Raw genomic sequence first — 26,997 nt, 5'->3', positions numbered from 1 at the left:
TCTAAGTCTCAGGCTCCCATTAATAAAATGGGGAGAACCATAGTAGCCTCATAGGATATCGAAAGATTGAATGCGTTAATGAGTGTAAAACATTCAGCGCAATGCCTTGCAAACACCACACGCTCAGTCATCTTAAACAAACAAGGCTTAGATTTCTAGACCTCCGTAAGATGAATGATAAGAATGATAAAAAGAGTCACATGTGAGAAGCTAACTCCACCGCCCCACCCCCCACCATTGCCAATGGTTTTTGGTATTCTGAATTCTGGCTGAGAACACAGGGATTTGTCTTTTTCTTCCCTTCTCTGTGTGGCAGCCCCAGGTGCCACCAGAGAGGACCTAGCAGAGGGGGCCCCTGGATAGGACTGCAGTGGGGGTTCAGCAGCCAAAGTGAAATACTGTTTACCAAGTGCCCAACCTCCTGCCTGGCACATGAAGGGTGCTCAATAAATGGCATTTTTATATCCCATCATTAACTTCCTATGAATGAATCTGTGAATCAAACCCAGCTTTATTCTGGGCTTTGTGAGTCAAAAAAAAACCCCAGACTCTGAAAAAGTACTTATTCCCTAAATCATTTATGATGCATACTGGGGAGTAGGGAAGGAGGGAAAGGGAGGTTGCTTGTTTGTCTACCTGTTGCTAGATTTCATACCATTTGCATTTTCCTGTTTATATAAATAAAATGCACTCTCACACAGGAAATGTTTAAAAAGATAATTAAAACCATTTGAAATCCTGCTACCCAGGAATGTTAGCATGCCGTTTCTTTTCTTTTCTACTCTCTCTGGGTGGTTGTATATACCATATTTATACAGTTGGGTGGGGGACGTACTGAATAGGCAGTTTCTGGATCCCTCTTTTCACGTTTCACTTCACATTTTATTGTGATCATCTCCATGTTAATAAATAGACTTCAAACAAACACTTTTTTTAACATTTACTTATTTTTGAGAGACAGAGAGAGACAGAGCGGGAGTAGGGCAGAGTCAGAGAAAGGAGACACAGAGCCCGAAGCAGGCTCCAGGCTCTGAGCTGTCAGCACAGAGCCCGACGTGGGGCTCAAACCCATGAACTGTGAGATCATGACCTGAGCCAAAGTCCAACGCTTAACCGACCCAGCCACCCAGGCGTCCAAAACAAACACTTTTTGATGGAGACCCTAATAGTTCTCGTTATGGCTCCACCATCATTTATGTTACGATTCCTCTGTTGTTGGTCACTGAGCTTATTTCCAGGTTTTTGCTATGACAAACAGTCCTTCAATTATGGTCTTTATAGATAAATCTTTGGCTATATTTCTGATTGTTTCTTTCTGATTGTTTTCTTGGATGTTAATCCCAATGAATGGTATTTCTGTTTTACAGGGTATGAGATTGTCAAAATACTTTTTTTAAATATTTACATTTATTTTGAGAAAGAGAGAGAGAGAATGCACATGTGTGAGCAGGGGAGGAACAGAGAGAGGGAGAGAACCCCAAGCAGGCTCTGAACTGTCAGCTCAGAGCCCAATCGGGGCTCCATCTCACAAACCATGAGATCATGATCTGAGCTGATATCAAGAGTCATCTCGACCAACTGAGGCACCCCAATTGTCAAAATTCTTGAATGTGTGTTGTAAAATTACTTTCCAAAGGGCTACATCAACTTGGATTCCCACTTGCTGTTGTGAAATATTCATTCCCATGGTCTGAATTGAGTCTTACCAATTTTTTAAACTTTATATTTTAGGGGTGCCTGGGTGGCTCAGTGGGTTGAATGTGTCCTTTATCTATTTTCTGTTGTAAATTTTTGGTAGTCTATTGGTTTATAAAAACTCTTTTCCTTGGACAGAAGACATAAATAGACATTTTCCCAAAGAAGACATCCAGATGGCTAACAGACACATGAAAAGATGCTCAACATCACTCATCATCAGGGGAATACAAATCAAAACCACTGTGAGAAACCACCTCACACCTGTCAGAGTGGCTAAAATTAACAACACAAGAAACAGCAGGTGTTGGTGACGATACAAAGAAAGGGGAACCCTCTTGCCCTGCTGATGGGATTGCAAACTGGTGCAGCCACTCTGGAAAACAGTATGGCGGTCCCTCAAGAGACTGAAAATAGAACTACCCTACGATCCAGCAATTGCACTATTAGGTATTTACCCAAAGGATACAAAAATACAGACTTGAAGGGGTACACGCACCCCAATGTTTATAGCAACATTATCAACAATAGCCAAACTGTGGAGAGAGCCCAAATGTCCATCGACTGATGAACAGATAAAGAAGAGATGGTGTATATACTTGCAGTGGAATATTGCTCAGTCATCCAAAAGAATGAAATCTTGCCATTTGCAATGACGTGGACGGACCTAGACGGCCCATGTAGGATGGACATGTTTCACTTACTAAGTGAAATAAGTCAATCAGAGTTAAGACCATACCATATGATTCCACTCATATGTGGAATTTAAGAAACGAAACAGATGAACATATGGGAAGGGGGAAAGAAAGAAGAGAGAAGGAAAAAAACCCGCAAGAGACTCTTAAGTATAGAGAACAAACTGAGGGTTGACAGAGGAAGGCGGGTGGAAATGGGTTAGGTGGGTGAGGGGTACTAAGGAGGGCACTGATTGTGATGAGCACTGGGTGTTGTAAGTAAGTGATGAATCACTGAATTCCGTTCCTGAAACCAATATTGCACTGTATGTTAACTAGCTAGAATTTAAATTTAAAAAGCTCTTTTCTTATTGAAAGTACCAAATATTTATAATATGCGTTGCAAATGCTTTTTCCAGATTGTCTTTCACTTTTTAATGTGATGATGACAACTTAATATACTGAATTTTAAATTGTCCTTACAGTCTAATTTATTTTTTTTGTCTCATGTGTTTTCTTTTTGTCTTTGTGCTGAAAAATGTCTTCACATTCCACAAATCAATTAAATGAGGATGTACTTTGTCTTTTAATTATTCATGGCTCTATTTTTTTTATATTCCCTCCAGTCCCTCGCCCAAGCCAGATTTTATTGCGTTATAGAGTAAGTAAGGTCAGAAGGTCACTTACTGTTTTCTCCTCAGCCAATTTTACCATCATATGTTGAATAAAGCATCCATTCCCAACTGATTTATAGTGTTCCACTATCTCATACTACTTTCTTTTTTGAAATATTGTTTCAAGATGCTGTATTCCATTCCACTGATTCATTTGTTAACTTGTGGATTATTACCATACTGTTTTCATTATTGTAGCTTTCCAAGAATCTTTAACTTCTGGCGGTTGCACTCAGACTTTTGATATAATTACTCAGTTAGAACTTCTAAACATTCTGGTAACACATGAAAAATAACCACTAACCATCAACTCCGACATACAAGAGCCCTTGTGTCTTAACTCGCTAAACAGACAAGTTTATTCATGTAAAAAAAAAAAAAAAAGCTGAAATAACTTGCCCAAGATTTCTGAGCTCACTAGAAGCAGGGCTAGAATTTGACCCCAGGCTGCTACAACCAGTCTAGAGTACTTTCCACCAGTTCATACTATGTTTTGCTTTTATGAGGCATCAACAAAATGCAATATTGAATGATTTCAGTTCAGCCAGAGTGAGCGTTAAGCAAGATGCAAGCACTGTAATATGGTTCCTGACGCCGGAAGCACTACTATTCTACAAGTTTCTTCAATAAAGTATCCAAGTGTGGGAGGTGTTGAAGGAAGGGTAGAGAGGGAGGGAGAGAGTCATTCCAGCTGGAGGTTGGAGGTTTCCAACAAGGGATGACCTCTGTAGGGAGGCTCGAAGGATGGGTGGGACTGAGATAGAAAGGAGACAATGAACAGTACAGAATGGATGAAAGCATAAAGCATAAAGCAACAGGATTTTCGGGGGCTCTTTTATTCTGTTCCCTCACCCTAACGCCACTCAGCCAGTCCATGAGCTCCACTGATGACTCCACTTTCAAAGTAAATCCTGTGCCAGCTCATCATCATGTTAGTGATCATCTCAGATAATTGTGTTCCTTCAAAATGAGGGGCGCCTGGGTGGCTTAGTCGGTTGAGCGTCCGACTTGGGCTCAGGTCACGATCTCATGGTCCGTGGGTTCGAGCCCGGCATCGGGCTCTGTGCTGACAGCTCGGTGCCCAAAGCCTGCTTCCGATTCTGTGTCTCCCTCTTTCTCTGCCCCTCCCCCGCTCACGCTCTGTCTCTCTTTCTCTCAAAAATAAATAAACATCAAAATGCTGCTTATCCCTGTGGTCCTGTCTGGCTGCTGAGCTCCCAGTGCTGCCTCCCTGCATCCTCCACCTTTCCTCTTTACCTCGTTATTCCAATAAGCTTTCATTTTTGCATCTGAAAAAAAAAGAAAAGAAAAGATCTTCACTTCTCTCAGGAAACCCATTCTCTGCAGAATCAACCGTTTGGGATAATAAGAGTGTATTTCATTAATGACCCAATGAGGCTTTTAAATTAAGTACAGCAGGTGACAATGCTTACTCGTAATGTAATTTTCCAAACCATCCATTTTGTCAGATTCTTGAGCCCGCTTTTCCAATTCACCAGCTTACATGACAGCAAAATGAGACAACATATATGAGAACACTTCTTAAAACATAAGTGGCTGTAGAGATGTGAACTGCGATTGTTCCATGGTTGTGAAAATCCTGTGCAACGGCCCTTTTGACATGTACAGCAAGCCATTGTCTGTCAACATCTGATCTCGCTTTCTCTTTCATAGTAATGGAACCATTGTGGTGGGTTTTTGTAGCTGAATGCTTGACTATATTAAAAAACAAAACAGCTCAACATTTCCCAGACACCTTTGCAGATAGATGTGGCCACGTGACTAAATTTTGTGCATGAGCAGCAAATGTGACTTCAGGGTGCATGCTCCTCCTGTCCTTGGCTGGAAGGCGGATGTGGCCATGGGCCATCTTGGACAAGATGGAACAAGACAACACCTTAAGACAAGTGAAGTAAGATAAAAGGCTCTGCGTTCCTACCACGATGGATCTTCAGAGCCATCCCTGGACTTATTACATATTGATAGTTATGTGTGAGAACTCATTTTCCAAACTTAGTTTAGCCACTATTATTTTGGATCCCGGTTCTCCACCCTAAGTGATGCAACATGGATGGGCTAGAGGTTTTACAGTTTCTGTCATTTTCAACCCCTTACTCTGAAACGCTGGACCTCTGCTTAGCTCAGTTGGTCAAAGCACAGTGCTCAAGTAAGAAGTACCACCCCTGCCTGGGTCAGGTAATTCCACAGTTTCCAACCACCTCTAACGGACTTCTCCTGTGTTGGAAATGAGAGTGTGGATAGATCTAGGCAAATATATCCCTTCCATCGTGGGTGAGAAGATTTCAATGAATACAGCACCTACAAACAGTAGTACTCTGAAAGACACAACCAAGAAATGGTACATGATCCTATAGTCTGGTATAAGTTGGTTAGGTTATTGAGGAGGCTAATTTGGCAGTATATATTAAAATTAAAATGCTGATGCCCTGTAACCCAGTAATTTCACTTTTCAGTAGCTATCCTAGAGACAGACTCGTTGATGTATGACAAAGAGGTATGCAAAGTATTTTCATGGACAGTCAGGCAACATTGACAGACGACGGATGTCTTTAGAATGTAGATGCATACTTTGAAACTCTGTGCAGCCATTTCTTGAATCAGGTGATTCATGTATACCAATTTCACAGATATTATTGATTAGGGCTAGAGTAAAGTAAGAATTTAAACAAAAGGCATGAGTCCATTTTACACATCTGTGGCAAATATCATGAAGTCGTAATTTGAATGAGTTATGTTTGTGATAGATACACTGACAGCATCCCACAACAGGCTTTACTATTCTGTGCCGAGCTCAGTGTCTGAAGAATGGTTATCATGTGTCTTGTCTCCCCAACGGCACAGACCTTGCTCTCCTTTGCATGGCCACTGCTGTGCATATAGCCTGTGCACAGAGAGCTCTTAATGAGATATTGCCTTTGAACCAAGTGACAGCTAGTTGCTTCGATATTGTAAATTGTAAGATGGCTTTCCTCAGTGACAAACAGCCCCTGGGAGGGTTATGTTGGGGCTGACCTGCTTGCTGTAGGTCAGCAGTTCTTGACCTTGAACGCACATAAGAAACACCTGTGGAGGTTTGTAATCTCTCCATGCCTAGGCTGCACCCCAGACCAATTAAATCAGAATCTCTGGCCAGGGGGACGAGGCCTCTGTACTTTTGTAGTTCCCAGGGGACTTTTGACATGTAGCCAAACTTGAAAACCACGAATCTGTGATAAAGCTGCCACCAGCTAGCTAAGTGACTGAAGGACAGTTGATCTTAAGGAAAATGACGGCCTCAATAGATTCTTAGACTGTGAAGGACTTCACTGTAGGATGTTCTCTCTGCTAGAATGCTTTGCCTTTGTATAAATGCGTCGCTGACTCTCTCATTTCCTAAAGGTCGCCACCAAATCCCACTTTCTCACTGAGACTTACTCTGACCACCATATTTCATACTTCAGTCTGCCTCCAACCCCACCCCATGGGGTTCCTGTGCCCCTTATTCTGCCCTCCTCTTTCCTTATTACCTTATAAAATGTACACTTTACCCATTAATTGCTTTTATTGTTTATGATTGGCTCATCCCTCTAGGATATAAGCTGCTGGGGCACAGGGATCTTTGTCTGCTTTCTTCCCTACATATCTCAAGAGTCTGGAAGAGTGCTGTGTACATGGTGGGCACTCAGTAAATATTTGCTAACTGAACAAAACTCAGAGCCAGCAAAGGCCTGTGAGATCGTTTGCTCAACCCAACCTTCTCATTGAACTGATAATAAAACCGCTGCCCAGAGAAGGGAAGAAAATGCATCCAGGGCCACAGAGCAAGGCAGTGGCCGAACTGGGACTGGACCCCAGTCCCATGATGCCCAGCCCAATCCTCCCTCAATCCAGTAAGCAGATTTTCTGTTTATAAGTGTGCATGCAGGTGCACCTGGGTGGCTCTGCCGGTTAAGTATCAGACTCTTGGTTTCAGCTCGGGTAACAACTCACTGTGAGTTTGAGCCCCACATCGGGCTCTGCACTGACAGCAAGGAGACTGCTTGGAATTCTCTCTCCCTCTCTCTCTGCCCCTTCCCGGATCTCTCTCTCTCTCTCTCTCTCTCTCAAAATAAATAAATAAACACTAAAAAATTTTTAAATAAATAAAAGGACGTGTGCATGCGAACAAGTTCCAAACTGTGAACCATGAAGAGAAGGCTTTGTTTCTGCCAGCATTTGCAAAAATCTCTTTGCTTTGAGAGGGCATCATTGGCATTAGGCCTTGATGAATGTGATTCAAAATTTGGAACACCACTGTATGCTGTCTATGTAATCACTCAGAACCTAGAGACCGTATAGACAGATTGGTTTTTACCAGGCTTTTCTCCCTTCCTTCCTTCCTTCCTTCCTTCCTTCCTTCCTTCCTTCCTTCCTCTTTCTTTCTTTCTTTCTTTCTTTCTTTCTTTCTTTCTTTCTTTCTTTCTTTTCTCTCTCTCTCCTCTCCTCTCCTCTCCTCTCCTCTCCTCTCCTCTCCTCTCCTTTCTTTTGTGATTTTTGTTTGTTTTTTGTTTTCCCTAATCTGGGCTGAAATAAAGAAGCCCTGAGATCTGCTCTTTGGATGTTGTAAATGAGCCCGCCGCTCATCGCACTTTCCAGCAAGATAAGGCACAAATGGCATTTGCAGAAATGCTTCGCTATCTCTCAAGCAATCCGGCTCCAGTGTGGGCCCCTTGGTAACAGCTTGGCAAATCCGCAAAAGGAATGCGACTATATAGTTTGTGTGTGGACTGCGGAGTTATTATGGCTTCCAAATTGCCTAGCAGGTCATTAATCATAGGCCAAGATAGGCCATCGCCGCGGCAGTGGAGTGAAAGCGTCCAGCATAATGCCAGCGAAATCATGTTTAACATGCAGCTCTTGGCGGTGTAGATATGGAAGGGGGAGAGGCAAGGAAAAAAATCACTCCCCTTTTAGGAAAGAAAACTTCTACTTATCTTTGATTTGCATTCAGTCTTCCCTCAATAGTCCTTAAGCCTGTTATTTAATTCATTTTGGTGCCAGGGTTCATCACAAAGCAAAAACCCTAAGCGAGACCTATGCAGTCTGTGACCTCCAAACCCCCTGTCTTTTCTTGTCAGTTCTATGTCATTTGTGCAGTTGAACTCCACCAATTTGAAATGCTGACCTCTTCCATAGACAACCTTATTCTCCTCCAGTGAAAGAAAGGCCCAGGGCCGACAAACCACTCAAGCGGAGATGGCAAGAAAAGAGAAAAGTGGTTGACTCGTAAATCAATTTCCACAGCCCACCCAAAACCCACACACACATTGAATTTGTATAAATTAAAAAAAAAAAATTGCTGAATGGATCTATAAAGAAGAGGGCTCCAAGAACAAAATAAAAAAAATTATGAATCAGGGCCAGAAAGAATGGGAGTCGGATCCCCGCTCCCCGTGGGCCCAAACAGCACTGAGCCTCCCCCCACCCCCACTTCTTTTACACCTGGACTTCCTTCCTGAGGTTGTTTGAAAAGGAAAGTTGAAAATAAAATGCAGGAATAAAGTTCCATGTCACTGGCAAAGGCAACAAAAGAAAGGGGGTGGGGAAAGTGCTGGAAAAACAGAACTTGAGTTGTGGAGCCCAGAACTGCTAGGCACAAGACCTGGGAAGTGCGTACGGCCCCCGTGCACCGTGTTCCATGTATGCACAGGTAAGACAAATTCCCCAGGGCTGTGCACGGGTCCTGTCTACCCACAAACACAGAACTAGATCATCCCCTGTGGCCTGTGATTTTGCACAGCCAGTGTTTTTGGGGTTTTTTTCTTGCCATGTCTACCACTTCCTTTAGATTTTAGATCTTTTCCCATCAAAACCAATCACCAGCTAGATAATGTTATTTAATTACAATCGGCACTTACTGAGCACAGACTGTGTTTCTGCAGTAGGCATTGAGGATATAAACCACAGTTGCTTTCCCAAATATCCAACAATCTATTGCGAAAACAAAATTCAAAAGCCCCTCTTATGGGAAAAAAATATTATGAGAATAGAAATATGAGTTTCTCTTTTAACATGTGAATCCGTTTTTCGTAGATTCTTTCCATACCCCCCATATTCTTGCTACCTGGATTTTTTAGGCTGAGAAGAAAAGCCCAAAGTCAGTTTGCATTTTGCTACAGACTGTTCTTTCTGCTCTCTTCTGACACCTAAAGAGAAAAAAAGAAAGAATGAACGAACGAACGAAAGAAAGGAAAAGGAAAAAAATAGTTATCTTCTTGTGTTCTGAAAATTGAGGGTTTCTCCCTAATTTGAAGCATACACTAATACCCCTTATATTCAGCTACTTTTAAAACTTGTGAAGCATTGGTAGACAATTAATGAGGGTTCACAAATTGTTATAGTTGAGAAGCATCATGGAGTTTCCTGGCTCCTTTTCTTAAGAGCTATTGTTCTCAGAGCTACAAAATGCTCATTGTAACTCCTGGTGGTCAATATGAAAATTGTCATCATTTCCCTTGTTGATACAGCAGAGTCTACTTAATAAAAGTGATTAGGGCAGTTTTTCTGAATTTTAAACACAATTCAAAGTCCTTTTGTTTTAATCATTTCTTTACCAAAAAAAAAAAAAAAAAAAAAAAGGGAAGATCCATAGTCAAATAAAGGAGGGAACATTGTGATAAGGGCAACTAAATAACAACAGCATATGTAAGAGTTCCAGAGAAAAAGTGATTCATCTGTGTAAGGTGAGGTCAAGGAAGGCTTCCTGGAGGAGGCAGTGTCTGAGCTGGAACGTAAAGGGTAAACGAATACACCAGACTAACGAAGAGGGCATGTGCAAAGGTAGTGAGAGGAGAAAAAGCAGGAGCATGCAAGGGATCAGAAACTGATTGGTGCTGCTGGGGTTTCAAGGTCCACAGGGATGACTGGAGATCTGGATGGGGCTGCAGGCAGAAGCAAGGTTTATCAACCATTCATAAGTGAAGCACTATCATGGGCAGAGGGAAAACCGTAGAAGTGTCTTAAACAAGAAAGATACATGGTCACACTTCAGAATGGTCACTTCGGTGGCAGGGGTGTGGTCTGCATATTATGTTTAAAGTACTCAGTTGTGCACAGTACAGATTGGATGTGACACAACAAGGGGAGAGGCAGAGACCCAGGGAGAAAAGAGAAGGTCTTAAACAAAGGTAGGAGCAATGGGGCTGGGAAAGCAGGAGCTGAATCGAAGAGATCAATCTAGGGTGTCTAAAAAGTCTGGAAACGGAGAAAAAAAATTATGTCTAAACAATAGATTTGCTACATTTTCAAATAACATGCTCTGTGTGTTTCCTTCAACTGCTAGATGCCTTTACAGGCAAAATATCTCTAAATTAAAGCCTAATGGGTCTAACTTTTAATCTGAGGAGTTCAATAACAATTTGGGTATGTTCCCTGTTTTTATAGATCTTTCAGATATTATATAGCATCTTTTGGATTTAGTGATGCTCCCTGGGTGCCAGTTGGAGAGGATGTGAGAGAGAGTCTTGCAAATGACTCTTGGGTTTCCAGTGGAAGACACGGGGTGTGTGGCAATATCAGCCACGCAGATTTGGAAACTAAGTTCCGTATGTTCTTTCAATGAACATATTCAAACCTCCTAAACACCTAATGACCCTTAGAGGCTCTAGGAATGGAAAAAAATAGGAAGAACTGAACATGGAGTTCCAAACATCAAGGTCAGTGCCATGGGCTTAAACGTAGAATCCAGCAGCAAAAGGAACTAGTTAGAAAACATGCCAGCTGGTCTTGATGGTTTGAGATTCTTGCCATCTTGAAATCTGAGAACATAACCCTTTGAAAGGATATACCTGGCATTCTGTCCATGTGTTCTAATCTTGGAAATACTCCTTCCTAGCTGTGTGGTGTCGGGCAAGTCAGTATCTCTGGACCTCCGTTTCATCATCTGTAGCTCACAGGACTGAAAGAGGACACCTTCAAATATTCAGTGACTCCACAAATGAAATTGGTGATGCTGTATTGAGAAATCTGATCTAGTTTCCAACTTAAAAGTAGAGACAAATAAGGGAGGCTGAAAGGACTGAGAACAGATGCGTGCTTGGCATGGGCCCCAGGAATCAGTAAAAAGCGACTCTTGGGGTAGAATCTACTGTAGAGGGACCTTGAGTGCCTTTGAGACCCAATGTTCAGGCTCCTCTTGTTGGTTAACAGAATCCCATTTGTGTTTGAAGCAGCCACATTCCCGGCTTAAAAAGTTGATTTCTGGCTTTTTTTTTTTCTCCCATTCCATAAGCCATTTGATATAGTTCTGGCCAAAGGGATAAAATCGGGGCTATGAGAAGAGGTTTCAGGAAAGTACTTCAGAGGAGAACAGCTTTGGTGGGCACAGCCCTCCTTCTCCTTACGCTCCCCTCTGCTTGCCTTAGAAAGCAGACATGATCTGGAGGTGGAAGGGCCATCCTGGGGCCACAGGGCACCGAGCCAAACGCTAAGTAAGGATGGAAAGGTAGTCAGCACGGGTGGCCTGGGAGCACCATGAACTATCACCCCAACCCTAATTCCAACAGCCAGACTTCTTGCTCAGAGAGAAAGGAAAGGAGGGAGGGAAGGAGGAAGGAAGGGAGGGAAGGTGGGAGGGAGGGAGGCAGAGGAAGGGAGGGAGGGGCAAGCCCCTCGTGTCTGGCTCACCATCATGGGTTGGCTATTTTGCACATATGCTGCCAAACCTACTTCTGATAAAAGTGACGCCTGAGCTCCCTCCTATCGTGATGAATAAGCGCATTTCCCTGCAGCATTTAGTAGGCTTGGGAGACCCAGATATAATAAATGACTGCTTCTGGAAAAGAGCTTGCTTATAAAGATAAAACTAATTGCAATCCTCCAGGACAGAGACGCTATTTTATTCATCTTTACAGCCCCAGTGCCCAATGTGGACATGACATACTTTAGGATCACAGTCCCCGAGTTAAATGAATGATGAAGAGGAGACGATCTTTTTCCGTCAAGGAGTTATTCTATCTATATGACAGCAAACATTCCCCTGTGATGATGTCCATGGCACTGACTTTCAGGCCCCCCACCCTCCAGGTCACATAAACCAGCCTATGGGAATGTCACATAGAAAATATAAGAAGCTATTGATTTTTTTCACCAGTGTGGTTGACAAGCCTCAGGAAGAAATGAATCTCTAGGCTCCTGGAGTAAACTAAAGGCTCTTCTGGTACCATCATGGCAAGCAATGATGACGCTTGCCCTAAAAGATGTAGCAGAGCTGCAGAGAGAAGCACCTGGGAGAGCCAGGGGGCCCCTGGGGTGACCGTGCAGGAAGGCAGAGACAAAGAAGGCTCTTCTTTTGCTGCCTCTCCTCTGCCACACTCCTCACCTGGACAGTGTCTCATCTAAGGCTTAGATCTGAACTTCAATTCTATTCAGATGCAAACCGTTTCTGTGCTTTTAACCCCCCAAACTAGGAAACAATTTTCAGAGAAACCAACAGTTTCCAGTGGCAGGGGCACCGATTGAGGGGAGATATCCTGCCAGAGCACAATGTAAATACTGCTCCTATCTCCACCTGCATCCATTTCCAGCCAGGACCCGAAGGACAGTTTCTAAAGTTACCCTAGTTGTCACCATCAGCATCGCTCTAGAGCAAGTAGCTGCCAACTATGATCTGAAAGCCAAATCCCGTCTTTGCAAATAAAGTTTTATTGGAACACAGCCACCTTTTCATTTCCATATTGTTCCTGCTGCTCTTAAACTGCCATTGCAGAACCCATCTGCTTGTTACTCTTTACAGATAGTTTCATGATCCCTGCCCTAAAAGCTGTTTGTTGGTTTTTATTGTTACTTTTTGTTTGTTTGCTTGTTTGTTCTTTTGTTTTTTTGGTCTTTGTGTTGTGCTACCTAGCATCTGAGTGTCCTTCCTTGCATGCTGTTAAGCATTTTGGTTGAAAGCAAAGCCTATCTGCTGCTCTAAAAGCTGGCGATGCCAGACGCTGCCTTCCTGTCTCCCCTGCATCTAGGTCTCAACCAATCAGAAGCTCCTACTCCAGCTGTGGACTTGACAGCTAGTGGCACAAAGAAGCAGGGCCGGCAGAGAATTCATCTTTATCACAATCGCAGCTGGGGCTATGGCCGCGGCCGGCCAATTTCACAACCAATATCTAGCGCCAGAGATGTTGTCAGCATCAATGGTGGTATCCAGAGGCTGGAGGCAGAAGGGGCTGCCGCTTTACCCAACTATTATGGAGAAATACGTTGGCCATGATCTTGACTTCTGTCAGCTTCATTTTCTGACCCCCGGAATCAGCCTTTCCAATAACTCTGTGAACAACTGAGAGCCTTTCAGTAAATTTCTTTTCAGTGTAAGCCACCCAATGCATCTCTGTAGCTTGCAACTGAGAGCTCTGACCAATGAAACCATCTTGGGTATTTTTGGGTTTTTTTTTTTACACTAGTAGAGCCACTAGCAGATTACAAATCACCATCACATAACCTGTTTTGTTCTTAAGACAATCCTGTGAAGTGTGTTTTTATGCCCTCTTCACAAATGAAGAAACTGAGGCTAGGTGAGGTCAAGCAATCTCTTTGAGTCAGTCGACCCTTGGAATCCCTTTTGCTGCAATCTCTTTCTATTGTGCAAAGCAGGCAGAGCTGTTTTATAACATCAGGGACATGCTCATTGGTTATACTTACAAATTAAACAAGTCGCATCTCAGCCTCAAAGGGCACAGAGGGTTGAAAGCTCTGTTAATCTTGTCAACTTTTGCCTCCTTTATTCCAGTCCAGGTGGCTTTATTTTTGCATTTGAAAATGTCATCACTGCGTCATTAGCAATGCACTGTTACCTGGCAGTAGGAAGAAGCATCCTGGGCCATATGGCTGAGTTTAATCTACATGGTCACGGTGTAATCCCGTTGAAATGGCTTCCCTTTGCAATCAAAACCGAATTTCACACTTTACCAAGATGGGGACAGCTCTTGTCTTCCCCAGAGTAATATAGATCTCCCCAGGCAGCCAAGGCCAATGGAAATGGCTTTCTTCTCTAGGCCAGCAGCAGGTGGGGAGCAGGGCTGGGAGGTCAGCATGAATGGGACGAAGCTGGAAAGGAGAGAGGCGGGAACACTTGGGGAGTCAGAATCCAAAGTAATCCTTCACGTTCCCCACCTATGGATTACCATTGGGAACACGCAATCTCTGGAACTTCAGAAAAGTAATTTTGGGATATAAATCACTTTTATGCTATTGGTGGTTTTATCCCATTCACCGTTGTCATTTCTAATGTTGGTTCTCTGACTTACCTCCCCAGGAGGGCTCTAACATTAAAACCACTGTCCACAAACAGGCCTTATATCAGAATCATTTAGTTCATCAGAATCTCCAGGAATATGTATGTTAGGCAGATATGCCCCCATTTCTTATAATGCAGCTTCATTATAATGCAGTCTAGTATATGAGAAACACTGGTGTAAATAAATATGGAAAAAATTTGAATGTCACTAATGATGTAAGACAAGCAGAATGCAAGAAAGAGATGTTGCTTTAAAAAAAGCAATTGGTAAGGTTGTTTGTTTGTTTGTTTGTTTGTTTGTTTAAAATATAATAATATCTAGTGAGGTCATGGTATTCATCATTGCTGGTGAAATTGCAACTGATTCAGCCTTTCTGAAGGCAATTATGTAACATGAATCCAAAAGTCTTCAGAAAACACATTTCCTTTAACAGAACCATTCTCCTTCCCATATGTCCTGAGGATATAATTATGTTTGGTTATAAAGTTTTTCATCACAGGATTTAGTCACACATGGCAAAAATAAAAAAATAAAATAAAATAAAGAAAAAGAAATCTCTTTGTGTAAAATTACACAGATTAGTTAAGATGTTATGGTACATTCAGTCAATATTTGAAATGATGTTGTAGAAGACTGTGATGAATCAGAAATATGTAACTACAAGATTTTTTTCATGTCTTTCTTACCGCGCAGACTGTAAGGGCTGGGGTCATGTTGGTCTCTCATTATGGTATCCTGAGGGTCTAGAATAGGGCATGGGAAAATACGTGTGGAATTAATAGCTAAACTGATTAACGTTCATATTTTAAGTAAAAAAGTGAATTATATGAAACCACTTTGCCAAAGAATATATAGATAATTGTACATTGACTGGTTTTCTCTGGCTGGTAAAAGTATAGATGATGGCTATTCGTTTTACTTACAAGATAGTTATATCACGGATTTACCAATCTACATAAATTTCCTAAATATATATCACTATTTACAATTCTGCACAATATACTATCGTAGAATCCTGCCAATACGTATTTGAACCAAAACTCCAACATAAAAGTTTTGGGTTGTTTTAAATTCTTCAACACTATAAAAAAATAATAATAATGCTACAACACTCTTTGCTGTGTGTCTTTTGAGCATATCTGATTTTTTTTTTTTTTTCCCTTAGGAAAAGTACCTAGAATTAGAATTAGCCTGGTTTTTTTTTTGTTTTTTTTTTTTGTTTTGTTTTCATCTCTAGAGGATCTCTGTCAACATATAAGCTGTTCACTGAAATGTTTACCCTATTTAGGTGCCACGGAAAAAACTGCCCTTTGTTTGTGTATCCCAGTGAAGCAGGGGAATATTCCTGAGGGTGGGAAGGTGGGTACAGAGCAAGCTTCTTGGCCACTCTGACAGGAAAAGACCGGGAAAAGAACATGCCCAGAGGGGGTCTGCCTTCTCCCCAAGCCTTTGCCTCCATCCCCTTGGAAAGTGGAGACATTAGGAACTGTCTGAATCCTGAAGCTGGACTGGTCCAGCCTGGCCCCCTCCCAGGGCTGCGATGTTTGCTCATTCTGGTTTTTGTTTGTTTGGTTTTTGTTTTTTTTTTCACAGAAAAGATATCATCATCAGTTTATATAAACCACTACTGGCTGTATCCCTGCAGTAAAAGAAACCAGTTTTCACTTCACCCATCTTCGATCATGTGCTTGAGGAGGGGGGGGCGCTCCTAAAGATTGGCCTGCCTTTCAACATGACTGCATTCTGAACATACTCAGGCAACACAATATTGTCATAAAATATGCTCAGAGTAGACCCTGTGTTTACACTCCTCCATGATCACAGCCAGCAGTCCATGAGGTAATGATTATTTATCAAGGACAGACTCTGTCTTCTGGAAGATGGAGAAGGCTGTTCAGAGAATGAGTGAAAATGAAAATGTGGGAGAGACAAAGGACGTGACAATCATTCACTCCTGTTCTCTGGAAACCAAAACATCCCCACAAGAAATTGGAGGAAAAACAATGATGGAGAAGCTGACCAACTGTTGCAGAATTATTAAACATTCCTGGGCTTATAAAAAAGCTTCACTGGTTTCCTTTCTTTCTTTTCCTTTTCTTCCTTCCTTCATTCATTTTCTTCCTTCCTTCTTTCCTTTCTTTCTTCCTTTCTTTTTCTTTCTCTCTCTCTCTCTCCTCCCTCCCTTCTTTCCTTCCTTCCTTCCTTCTTCCTCCCTCCCTCCCTCCCCCCTCCTCTCTCTTTTCTTTCTCAAATTGGTGGTTAGGAGCCTGGAAGAACTGATTGGTGGAATTACAGAGATTTGAGAGTTGATACAAATGTAAGCAATCTCAGGAGGCCCAGGTGGCTCAGTTGGTTAAGCAGCTGACTCTTGATTTCAGCTCAGGTCATGATCTCACGGTTTGTGGGATTGAGCTCCCTGTCAGGCTCTGCAATGACAATGCAATGATTCTCTCTCTCAAACTAAATAAACCTGAGAAAAAAATTAAGTCATCTCACCAGTGCCAGATGCAATGGCAGTGATGGCCATCCTTGAATTTCTATGAATGAAATGTGCTTCCTTTCTCCTGGCAAAGCGATCACTTCTTGGAGCTACATTTTCGCCTTCCACAAAATGGGCTGATGATTTCCTGCCTGTCTCGCTGGGGAGCAATAAGCCACAGCCAAACCATTCGGCTCTTACTAGATGGTGACTGCTCTCTTCTTGGGGGCCCTGGAATTCTTTCCCACCGCCAGACAGTCTCCCTAAGACCCATCTGCGTGGATCCTGCTGTAGCTCATACCTTCCTGTGGTAGGAGCACCACAGAGCAACAGTACAGAACCGCCTGATGGCTTAGCTATAGCCGTCATCACATCCAAAGGTCATTTTTGTTTCACGGATGTAATTGCACACGCAGCATTTTTCTCCTGGCCCACAAAAATAAAGGACTCAATCCTGCTTAACTTTCACCTGAATTTTCTTGAGCAGCCTACTGTGTGCTACATACCAAGCTAGGCACTTTTACGTAGTTTATCCTATTCTGTCTTTGTAATTACTCTCACGGATAACTGTTGTTATCTCCGCTTCTGCAGATGAGGAAATGGAGATTCAAGTCCCTAGCTAATTGATGATGGTACATGGAGAACCCCAGCCTGATTTCTTGACCCCAAAATCAAACACCTGGAACAAAATCATGTTCAATGAAAATCAGAAGGACCATTCTAAGGAATCCCACCCTCCCTTCCTCCTTTCATTTCTTCCTTCCTTCGTCTTTCTTTCCTTCCACAAGGTTTTGAGCGCCAAGATGTGGGCCAGATGCTGTTCTACAAGCAGGAAGTGTTCTTGGGAATACAAGAAAGAACATGCTTGCATCTTGGTCATGTTTTCAGAAGCAGACAAACGGAAAGTTGGTCTCTGGATCTTATTGGAAAGACTACGTATGGGCTAGATTATGGTTGAAAGACTGGAATTGGGAGTCAGGCAAAACTGGGTTCACATCCTGACTCTGCCACTACTTAGCTTTGTGATCATGGAGAAGTCATAGAGCTTTCTCTGAGCCCCTCATTTTTTTCCATCCATAAGGTAAATATAATAACACAACACCTTACAGGATTGCTCTCATTATGAACAAAAGGAGACGCCTGGCACTTGGAAAATGCTCAGTCAGGAGAGATGAGGGTCTGGCCACGTGCGCCCAGCCGCACCACGGCCATTGCCAGAAAAGGGCCTCCTACACTGCCCTCGTCCGGGAGGTCCGTGTGCTCATCCACAGGACTATCTCCTATGACCTCTCCCAGGCATCTGGTGCTGACTCTTAGGAAGAAGAAGCCGGAGGTATCTTTGCACACCCCCGACACTGAAGGAACCCCACCCAGGACCCATCTCCTTCCGCTTTCAAGTCTGCGCCCCTTCGGCCCGGCGGGTGCTTCACCGGGTAGACGGGCCAATTCGCCATGGCGGTTTGTATCTGCAGCACGCCTGACAGGCTGGGAGAGGAAGGCGTTAATGTTTTCTGACAGGCGACCCCTAATTGTGGGAGCTTTTCTTCTCCGGCTTTCTGTGAAATTCTGACTTAGGCGAGCAGCATAACAAAGTGGTAGGGCATTGAGTGGGGCTTGCACTACACTGAGCTGGGGGGGGGGGGGGGGGGTAGGGGGGGTTGGCCCAGCATTATTCATGAAGACTTTCAGCTGTTTTTGTCTTTTAACTAACCTTTGAGTTTGATCAGAGGCCTGGCCGGCCTCCCTTTCGCCAAAGGCCTTGCTGGCATCTGCACAATGGGGACAGACTGTTTTTCCTAGTAAAGAGCGATAGCTGGGGGAGGCCAGGGCTGTGTGTACTGGAGGTGGGAGGAGAGGGGGAAGCCAGCTTTACTTCTGTCCTGGTCTTAGGAGAGGGGTGATTACTGATAGATAGAATTTCCAAGCCCCAGCACTAGCGGCCACTCTGATGGCTCCGCGACTTTACCCAGGAAAATGCACACAGTGGGCTGTTTTTCCCGTTTGATTTTCAAATGCCACACTCCCTTTCGCCCCAAATATTTTTCTTCCTCACCCACTCCCTCCTTCCAAAGGGCCCATTGGCTGGAGCAGGGGTCCCATCTAGAAGTGTTTGGGTGTTGTTAATTGAAAATAATGATGGGGGGAAAGAGGAGACAGCAAATGAGGGAAGAAAGGCGAGGGGAAGGAAGAAATAAGCGGAGAAAGGGAAATGAGAATGGAGAGGGAGAAAGTGACTCAAAAGACAGGGGAAGACCCAACGGAAGGCTGGCCGAGGGACCCTGCCAGGCAGGGTCTGCGAGGGCGGGCTGAGCGGCGGCAGAGTCCACAGGCGGCGGGGCTGGGACAGCGCCGAGCCCAGAGGCGCAGCCTCCCCGCCCTCCTTCCCGCAGGGGAGTGGGGGGGGGGGGGCGTCGAGACGCGAGGGGGGAGGTGCCCTCCAAGCGCTCTTGCGTTTGGCAGGTGCCGCGCTTTGTCCCCGGAGTCCACTTCCTGCCCCGACTGCCCGGACCAGGGCCCAGTCCTCTCCAACGTACTTTGCAGAAAGTGACTCCCGTCAAGGAGTGTGGGTTGGCGCCTTTTCCCCCCATCTCATTCCCAAAATAGCCCTGGTAGCCAGCGCATCAAAGGCGGCTTTGTGAGCGGCCGCCTGCAGGCTGCCTGGAGGGGGGCGCACGTGGGACGTTCTGGGAGCGCTTCCCACTCCCCTCTCCAGCCTCTCTCGATTCTCTCATTCATTTCTCCCCTCTGCTTCTTTGTCCCTTTTCCCCCTCTGGTTTTCTCCTCTTCTGTCCCCTCTCACCTCTCGCTCTCGCCTCCCCTCTCTACCCCGGACTTCATTCTAGAGTTTTTCTTCCTCCTCTCTCCTGCCTCCCCGCCTTCTCCCCCCTCCCCCCCATCCCAATCTCTCTTCCCCTTGTTCTCTCCCTCTCCTCTCCCCCCACATCCCCCCCCCCCCCCCCCCCCCCCCCGTCTCTCTCTTCTCCTCTCGCTCACCTTCTGCCTCTTCAGCCCTTTCACACCTCCGGGCTCCGGCGCCCCGCCCCCGCCCCACTCCCCTCCGGCCCCCACCGCACCCCTGCAGTCAGGTAGCTGGGCGAGGCCGGCGCGCGCAGCTGACAGCGGACGCATGCCTGGAGCCAATCAGCGCCCGGATGCTCTGCAGCTTGAATAAATCATTAAACCTGACACGCGCTCGGGGCCCGCGCTCCGCGCTGCAACTTGCTTCCTGCCATTAACCTACACACCCTCTTTTGTAACAACCTAATCTTGCATACAAAGGAAGAAGGAATATAACTTCGACCTGCCTTAGAGCCCAGCCCTTTGCACGCGCAGCGGGAAAAGAACGTTAGCGTCAGTGAAACCACGTCCCTCCCTCCCGTTGACTCGGATAACCTGGAGTTTCTGGGGGAATCCGAAAACGGATCATTTCTTGGCCCGGGAGTGGAAAGAGGGAGAAAAAAAAAAGTTCAGAGCCTTCTCGACAGTGGGAAAAGGAACATAGGATTGAGGGCATTCAATACTATCAGAGACGCATCCACAGTGTTCTGAAAGGAGGTTGCAATAAAACAAGCTTCTCAGAGAGTTCACTCTAGCAGATACAAGTTAGGACAATGAAGTCCTAGAAATGTGGGCTAAATTTAGTAACTTGTTCTTCCATTTCCGGCAGGACATAAATGGCTGAGTGAATGAACGAGTGGCTCCCCCACCTTAAGCATGGCCTTTGTCTTCGTGGCAAGCCTCCAGCACCACCTTTCTATCTGGTTCAGGAAGATAGGAGAAACGGTTACTGCAATGACATTTCTTGTGCTGTCAGCTCTAAAGCCCTTACGTTTTCTATTTACCAAGAGAGGGTGTTATCCTCATTTTCCAGAAGAGCAAACTATAATTGACTTCTTTTGCCAACGCTCTGCTAAGTCATTCCTAGCTCAAAAAGATGAAGTGATTCTCCAAAGTTAGGTCCTGAACAGACCTAGGTCCACCTCTGACCTAAGAAGTTTCTTACTGACAGACCTACGAGTCCCTGGAAATCTTAAAATGAACACATCCTGGAGATCCTGTAGAATAACCAGTGTACCAGCCAAGGTCAACAGGACCGAATGGCACACTTGAAAAGGTAAATGAAAGGAGATTAACGGGGAGACAGAGTTGTGGGTGGGACTAAGGGAAGCAAAACCGTGCAGCACCCTGAAGACTCCCAACAAGGGGGAGCCATTACCACCTCTGTGCCTGAAGGAGCAAGAGGAAGAAGCTGTTACTACATCCCAGCAAGATCTGCTGTCGTGGGAGAGAGGCCTCCTGACAAGAGCCGTGGCCTTAGACCAAGGAGCAGAGCCACTGCCAGAGCAACTGAGCCCAAGCAGTGAGGAGCAGGTCTATAAACCTCCCAGCCTACCTCCCCTACTACCTCTCAATCTCCTCTCGGTGCCTCCCACTGGCCACACCCAGCAGAAAGCTAGAGGGCAAGGGAGCCCTCCTGAGGAAGTCCACAGCAACCAGCCTCCTCAAACACAAAGCACAGCAGAGAGGGGGAGGGGGGAGACTGGAGGAGGAAAGGAAGGTTAAGTAGCTCGGCTATGAATCCAACAGGGCAGACCATTCAGTCACCAAATACCTATCTCCACAGCAAGGGCTGTGGAGATTCCAGTGCGCAAGACGGGTAAGGTCCCTGTCCTCATGGAGCTTACTGTCTAGCAGGGGGCGACTGACAGCAATCATATAAACAAAGATATAGCTTTCTCACATAGTAGTAAATGCCAGGAAGGAGAAATAGCGTAATGGGTAGAGAGTGACTAGGGCCAGCAGAGAGCTGCTTTAGATAGAGTGTTCAGGGAAACTTCTTGGAGGAGGTGGCATTTGAAGTAAGGTGACCCGAACTTCCCGGTAAAGCGGACCTTAACTGCATGTCGACTCCCAGACTTCTTTCTGTTTTATGGGTAAGCCTCAAATCTAGGCTGTGATTTACACGCATCAGCTGACCGTTCCTGTGGAAACTAGGGGCAGGACTGGAAGTCAAGAATTCACAACCACAGGCTCTGCCATTTCCATAGAGCTTGTAAACTCCCCCACAAGGCAAATGCTAACTGCTTTCCATTGTCTCCTCTTGCTGCTGTGGGGACCATCAACACCAGGTTACAAACAAGAATACTGAAACTCAGAAGGAATCGAATTGCCCTGGCTTCTGTGTTCCACCAGCCCCAGCCCTGCAAAAACAGCCAAGTGGGAATGCACAGCCACTCCTTTCTTATTACATCTCAGCCCTATTCCTTTGATGCTCTGTGCAGAGAACAGACCCATTTCTTCACTCTCCCTTGGGCCAGCCTGATGTGAACTAGAGATAAGTTCTCCACACACACACAGTCGTACTGCCAATTAAAAAAAAAATCTTTTTTAAGGCTTTGTTTGCCGGGGAGGGTGCAAAGTGTGTCCCAGCAGCTCCAGCTCAGCCTATAACACTCGCGTTCAACAGTTCGGCCGCCAGCGAAAGTCTGCTTTTTTCTTTAGCTCCAGCGCTGTGCACTCCTCCTCCTCGTCAATTTCAGGCGTGCCTCCAGTCTTAACTCGGTGGTCTCCAGGCTATTCTTTGAATAGGTAAGATTTCTCAGTCAATAAAGTCAAGGCAGTTTTCTTCTCCAGTTACCCCTCTCCAAAAAAAAAAAAAAAAAAAAAAAAAAAAAAAAGTGAGGTGGGGGCTAGGACGGGGGAGAGGCCGCGATTGCTAGTCGCGGGGGTCCACATTTTGTATTTCGCTGACAGCCCAGGGCCGCTGCAAAGCCCGCGGCGCAGCCAATGGGCAGCGGTGATTTATGGAGCTGACTAATGCTGGCTGAATGCGGCCTGTCAGAGCAGTGTGAATGGCTTCCCTTCCCCGCACAAGCCCCGGCTTTGTGTTGCTAAGCGATTAGAGCAGATGTAATGAGATTTTGCCCAATCCCCGCTTTGCCCTTTCCTAGCTCCGGCAAAATTGTGTGTGTTTTTGTGAATTTTTAGAGTTTGCCTTCGCATTGTGGCAAACAACGGCTAACTTTGCCTCGAGTTTAACGAGACTGGATATTTCCCATTCAGAAGTGAGTAAAAGAACACCTGTCTTCACGAGGAGAAGGGGGGAAAAATCCCCTTTGTGGGTGCTGAAACATTATCCTAATGTTATATTCATAGCCATAAATGACTTGCTACACTTTCTTTGCATACCTTATCTGGAAACTTGCAAAGGAGCTAAATTAAAAGAAAAAGAAATTGGGGGGGGGAACCCCAGCTCTGGTCCTCCAAATGAGAAGATAAAAATAAAAGCAGGCATCACAAAGGCATTACTTCCCTCAAGTAAGCTCTAAATTGGCCCACTGCTGGCAGAAAGTCCGATTATTTATGGCGATGAGGAATTTACTGATTTTTTTTCCCCTTAATTACGCTCATCTCTTTGAAAAGGACTGAAGCTTCAATGTGCATTCTATAGAGGGTCATTTACCAAAATGACATCAGACGCTGTGGCGTGCTCCGTGCATCGCGGCTTTAAAAAATGATTATTCTGTGCACTAAATGGTATAGATGTACCAACACAGACTAGATTTTTAACTCTGGAAGACATGCTGGCTCTCCGTTCTTTGTTGGGTTTTGTAAGATGCATTTTGCGCTAGGCTTTCCGCTTGGCTGGAGACACGCAAACTGAATCTGCAAGTAATGCAGGCAGCGAGCGAGGAGCCAACGAGAGAGGGGGTAGGATTCTGATCACGTCCTTGCTAACTGACAAGAAGCAAGCCAGCCAAAAACCCACCAATTTCTTTTTGAATCTTGGTAATTGGGTACTTTTACACGCAGCTCACGCTATTCGGATAGAGTCACAAACGTAGATAGGCCAGTGTCTCAAAGCGACCACACATTTCTAAGGCTTTTATTCATTTAAATCTAACTCCTTCTGCAAAGAATTCATATCATAGGTGCTCCTTACTTAAAATCAATATGGGAAGTGTGTGGAGTGGGGAAAAGGAACAGAAAATGTGTGCCTAGAAGTGAAGGAAGAACACACCCACCACTGGGAGCACAGCAAAGACTGCCTCCCCCCCGCACCCCTGCCCTGCACAAGCTCCAGTACCAGCAGCTTTACGCCCACCCCTAATATCCATTATCTCATCCAGCTTTTCCATGGTTTCACAATGAGAAACTCTCCAAATGGGGCTAAGGGTTAGAAAGTGAAGGTGAGGATCCTCTCCTTCCAGTTCATTTTTCTGGGAGATTTTTTAAATATACAATCATTTCATCAAAAGACATTGCAGTCATTACTCACCACCTGTTCTCTCGGGGTGTGTGTGTGTGTGTGTGTGTGTGTGTGTGTGTGTGCACGCTTGCGCGTTTGCAGCATAAAAGTGGAAGAAAGTTGTCTTTACTTACCTATCTTTTCCCTCTACGTTTGTCATAGAGTCACCTTGGGTAGGACTGGTTATAGCACTTATCTTTGTCAATTCTGCCACTTAGCATGCTGTATACCACCCTCTTCTCCCCCACCCACTCCTCCCCTTTGGCATTTCGAAAATAACTTGTGCAGGGACCGTGGAGTCAAGGAAGACGTGGAGGAGGCTGATTATTTTCATTTGTAAAAAAAGAAAAAAGTTTTATTACGAAACTAGTTTGTATAAAACAGGGTTATACACGTTTCTTGTAAGTCTGTAATAAAACAGTAAGGAAAAAAAAAAGGCAGTGATAGAAATTTCCCAAAAGGCAACCTATCAAAACCAACTGGCTGCCACTTTACGTTTGGACAGTAGCTGCATAAACTTTGTTCTTCTTGAACAGTATTTAATAACGTCATTAATACATTAACAAAGTTTCTATAAAGTAAGACACATTGGTGCTGAAGTACATCTGGTGGCCTCTTGATCTCACCTGTGAGGAGAGTTCTTTACAAAACCACGTGGGGAAAATGGCAGTTGTAAGGTGAACTACACATCTAAGATAGGCAGAGGTAATAGCATTACATGTTAAAGTATCAAGATATACACATTTTAAACCATTTGTACAAAACTCTATAAATTTTTTCTCTCTTTCTCTCTTATGTACAAAAATATCTTAATATATCCCCAAACTGGTTAGGATAGATACAAATAGATTTTTCTTATAATAAAAAAATTCACAAAAGATTGGAAGCATTCTATGATGAAAATGGTAGAAAAGATGGTGTGAGGAAATGGGGTTTGGGGAGCCCCCCCCCCCCGGGGAGGATCTGGGTTTTGAAGGACTGAGTATAGCATAATTTCACTGCAGACAAATGTCCACAGCATATTGGGATGGGGATAATGAGAAGAAAGACACCAACCCATTTCTACAGGGCTTAGAACTGCACTTTCAGAGAGGGCGGGGAGGTGAGGACATCCTAGCAAGTGCTTTCAGTTCTGCCTGTTACTGGTGGGTGGGAGTTTTCTCTAGGGCTGTGCTGCTCCCTTCCGCCAGGAGCCCACTGCTTTTGCACGCAAGCTGCATTCTGCACTTTGACTCAGGTCCTAGTCACCCTTCATATCTCCGTAAAGAATTGGGAGTGCAAAGATAGAGTTCTGAGCGCATCCCTGTTTCGAGAGAGCCTTGCTTCTCAGGCATGCGCTGCTTAGTTGGTCTTGCGGTTGGTTGCCTGAATTTATTTTTTTCTTTCCTTCTTCTCTTCTTTTTTCTTTTTTTTTTCCTCCCTTCCAACATCGCTGACAAGAAAGCACTAAAGATGTAGGTTGTGCGGTGACCCTATAACTTGAGAAGAAGGGGAGAGGTTAGTATGAACTTGGAGGCTGGCAGTGGAGGAAAGTGGAGGTTTGAGGGAGGATCTGTCAGGTGCAACACCTCTTTTGACAGGTCCTAGTACTCGGTTCTCCATCGTTCGCAAAACGCCCCCCCCCCGTTATCCCCCCTCCAGCCACTCTTAGAGGCCAATACTGAAACTAACAAACCAGGGTTTGAAACCGACAAACTTTAAATTAATTTACAAATTCTTTAAATCAACCCCCTCCCCCCCATCTCCGTGGAGACAGTCCCCCTCCTACAGACACTAAGACGGAGGAAAAAGAATGAAGGTAAGAATATCACACCGTTCACTCCCAAATGCAACCTACCTGCTTCCAAAGTCCACTCGCACCGGGGCCAGGACAAGGCCGAGCCCCTCAGAACCAGTTGGTGAAGTCGAGCAGCTCTTGCTCTTCGGGGCTGAGTGGGTCGTAAGAGCCCTCGTCGGACGAGTAGGAGGAGACCGGCGAGCCGGCCATGGAGTTCATATCGTTGGAGTAGTTGGGGGAGATGGTGGGCGACAGGACGCCAGCCTGGAAGGCGGCGCTCACCGCATCGTGTTCGTCCAGCAGCTGCTGTAGCGCGCGGATGTACTCGACCGCGGAGCGCAGCGTCTCCACCTTGCTCATCTTCTTGTTGGCCGCGCCGTTGGGGACGTGCTCCCGGAGCGTGGCAAAGCCCAGGTTGACCAGTTTGACGCGGTTGCGCTCGCGCTCGTTGCGGCGCGCCACGGCGGCCGGCTGCTGCTGCGGCAGGCTGTAGCCGAAGCCGCTGAAGTTGAGCCGGCGTTTGCAGCGCATCAGTTCGGGCGAGGACGAGCGCTGTCGCTTGACTTGCTTGGACGCTGACTTGTGACCGCCCCCTGAGGGCTGGCCGTCGGCCGCCGGGCTCAGCTGCGGCGCCTGCTGCTGCTGCTGCTGCTGCTGCTGCTGCTGCTGTTGCTGCTGCTGCTGTTGCTGCTGCTGCTGCTGTGCGCTCTGCGCCGCCGCCGCCGCTGCCGCCGCCGCCGCCGCCGCGGCCGTGGCAAAGAAGCAGGCTGCGGGCGGCAGGAAGGGCTGCTGCGGCTGCGGCTGCGGCTGCGGCTGCGGCTGCTGGCCGGCGCTGCCGCTCTCCATCTTGGCAGAGCTCTCCATGCGCAGCGGCCGCCAAAGAGTAGCCGAAGGGGAGCAAGCGGGGACGCGAGGTGCGGGCGCGCGAGGGGACACAGACAGGACTTGGGTGCACGAACAGAGAGGGAAAGAAGGGGAGAGATGAAGAGGCAGCCCGGAGGGAAGTTAAAAAAACAAAACAACAACAAAAAAAAACCAAACAAAATCCCAGGGAGACTTCTTTGGGTGGGAGCAGCGAAGGTGCAAACGCTTTTCCTCCTCCCTCCACTCCTCCTCCTCCTCCCTCCCCTCCTCCCTTCGCGGGTTGGCTTCAGGAGCCTCGCGTGGCGCTCGCGTGTGAGC

General features: G+C 45.6%; 1 protein-coding gene across 1 annotated transcript; it reads right to left on the bottom strand.

Moving 5' to 3' along the window:
* Positions 1–24,455: 24,455 nt before the first annotated feature.
* Positions 24,456–26,679, bottom strand: ASCL1 (achaete-scute family bHLH transcription factor 1). The gene is made up of 2 exons (XM_042944663.1): positions 25,876–26,679; positions 24,456–25,516 (listed from the first exon to the last, which is right to left on the bottom strand). Exon 1 carries the CDS (start codon positions 26,677–26,679, stop codon positions 25,924–25,926), a length of 756 nt encoding a protein of 251 aa, XP_042800597.1. The 3' UTR covers positions 24,456–25,516; positions 25,876–25,923.
* Positions 26,680–26,997: the final 318 nt, after the last annotated feature.

Source organism: Panthera leo, chromosome B4, assembly GCF_018350215.1.
Source record: "Panthera leo isolate Ple1 chromosome B4, P.leo_Ple1_pat1.1, whole genome shotgun sequence".
Lineage (NCBI taxonomy): Eukaryota > Metazoa > Chordata > Mammalia > Carnivora > Felidae > Panthera > Panthera leo.
This window is presented reverse-complemented; position numbering and strand designations above follow the sequence as displayed.

What these genes read in the sequence shown, in the direction of transcription:
- ASCL1 (XM_042944663.1), bottom strand. Translation starts at nt 26,679, where the DNA reads ATGGAGAGCTCTGCCAAGATGGAGAGCGGCAGCGCCGGCCAGCAGCCG.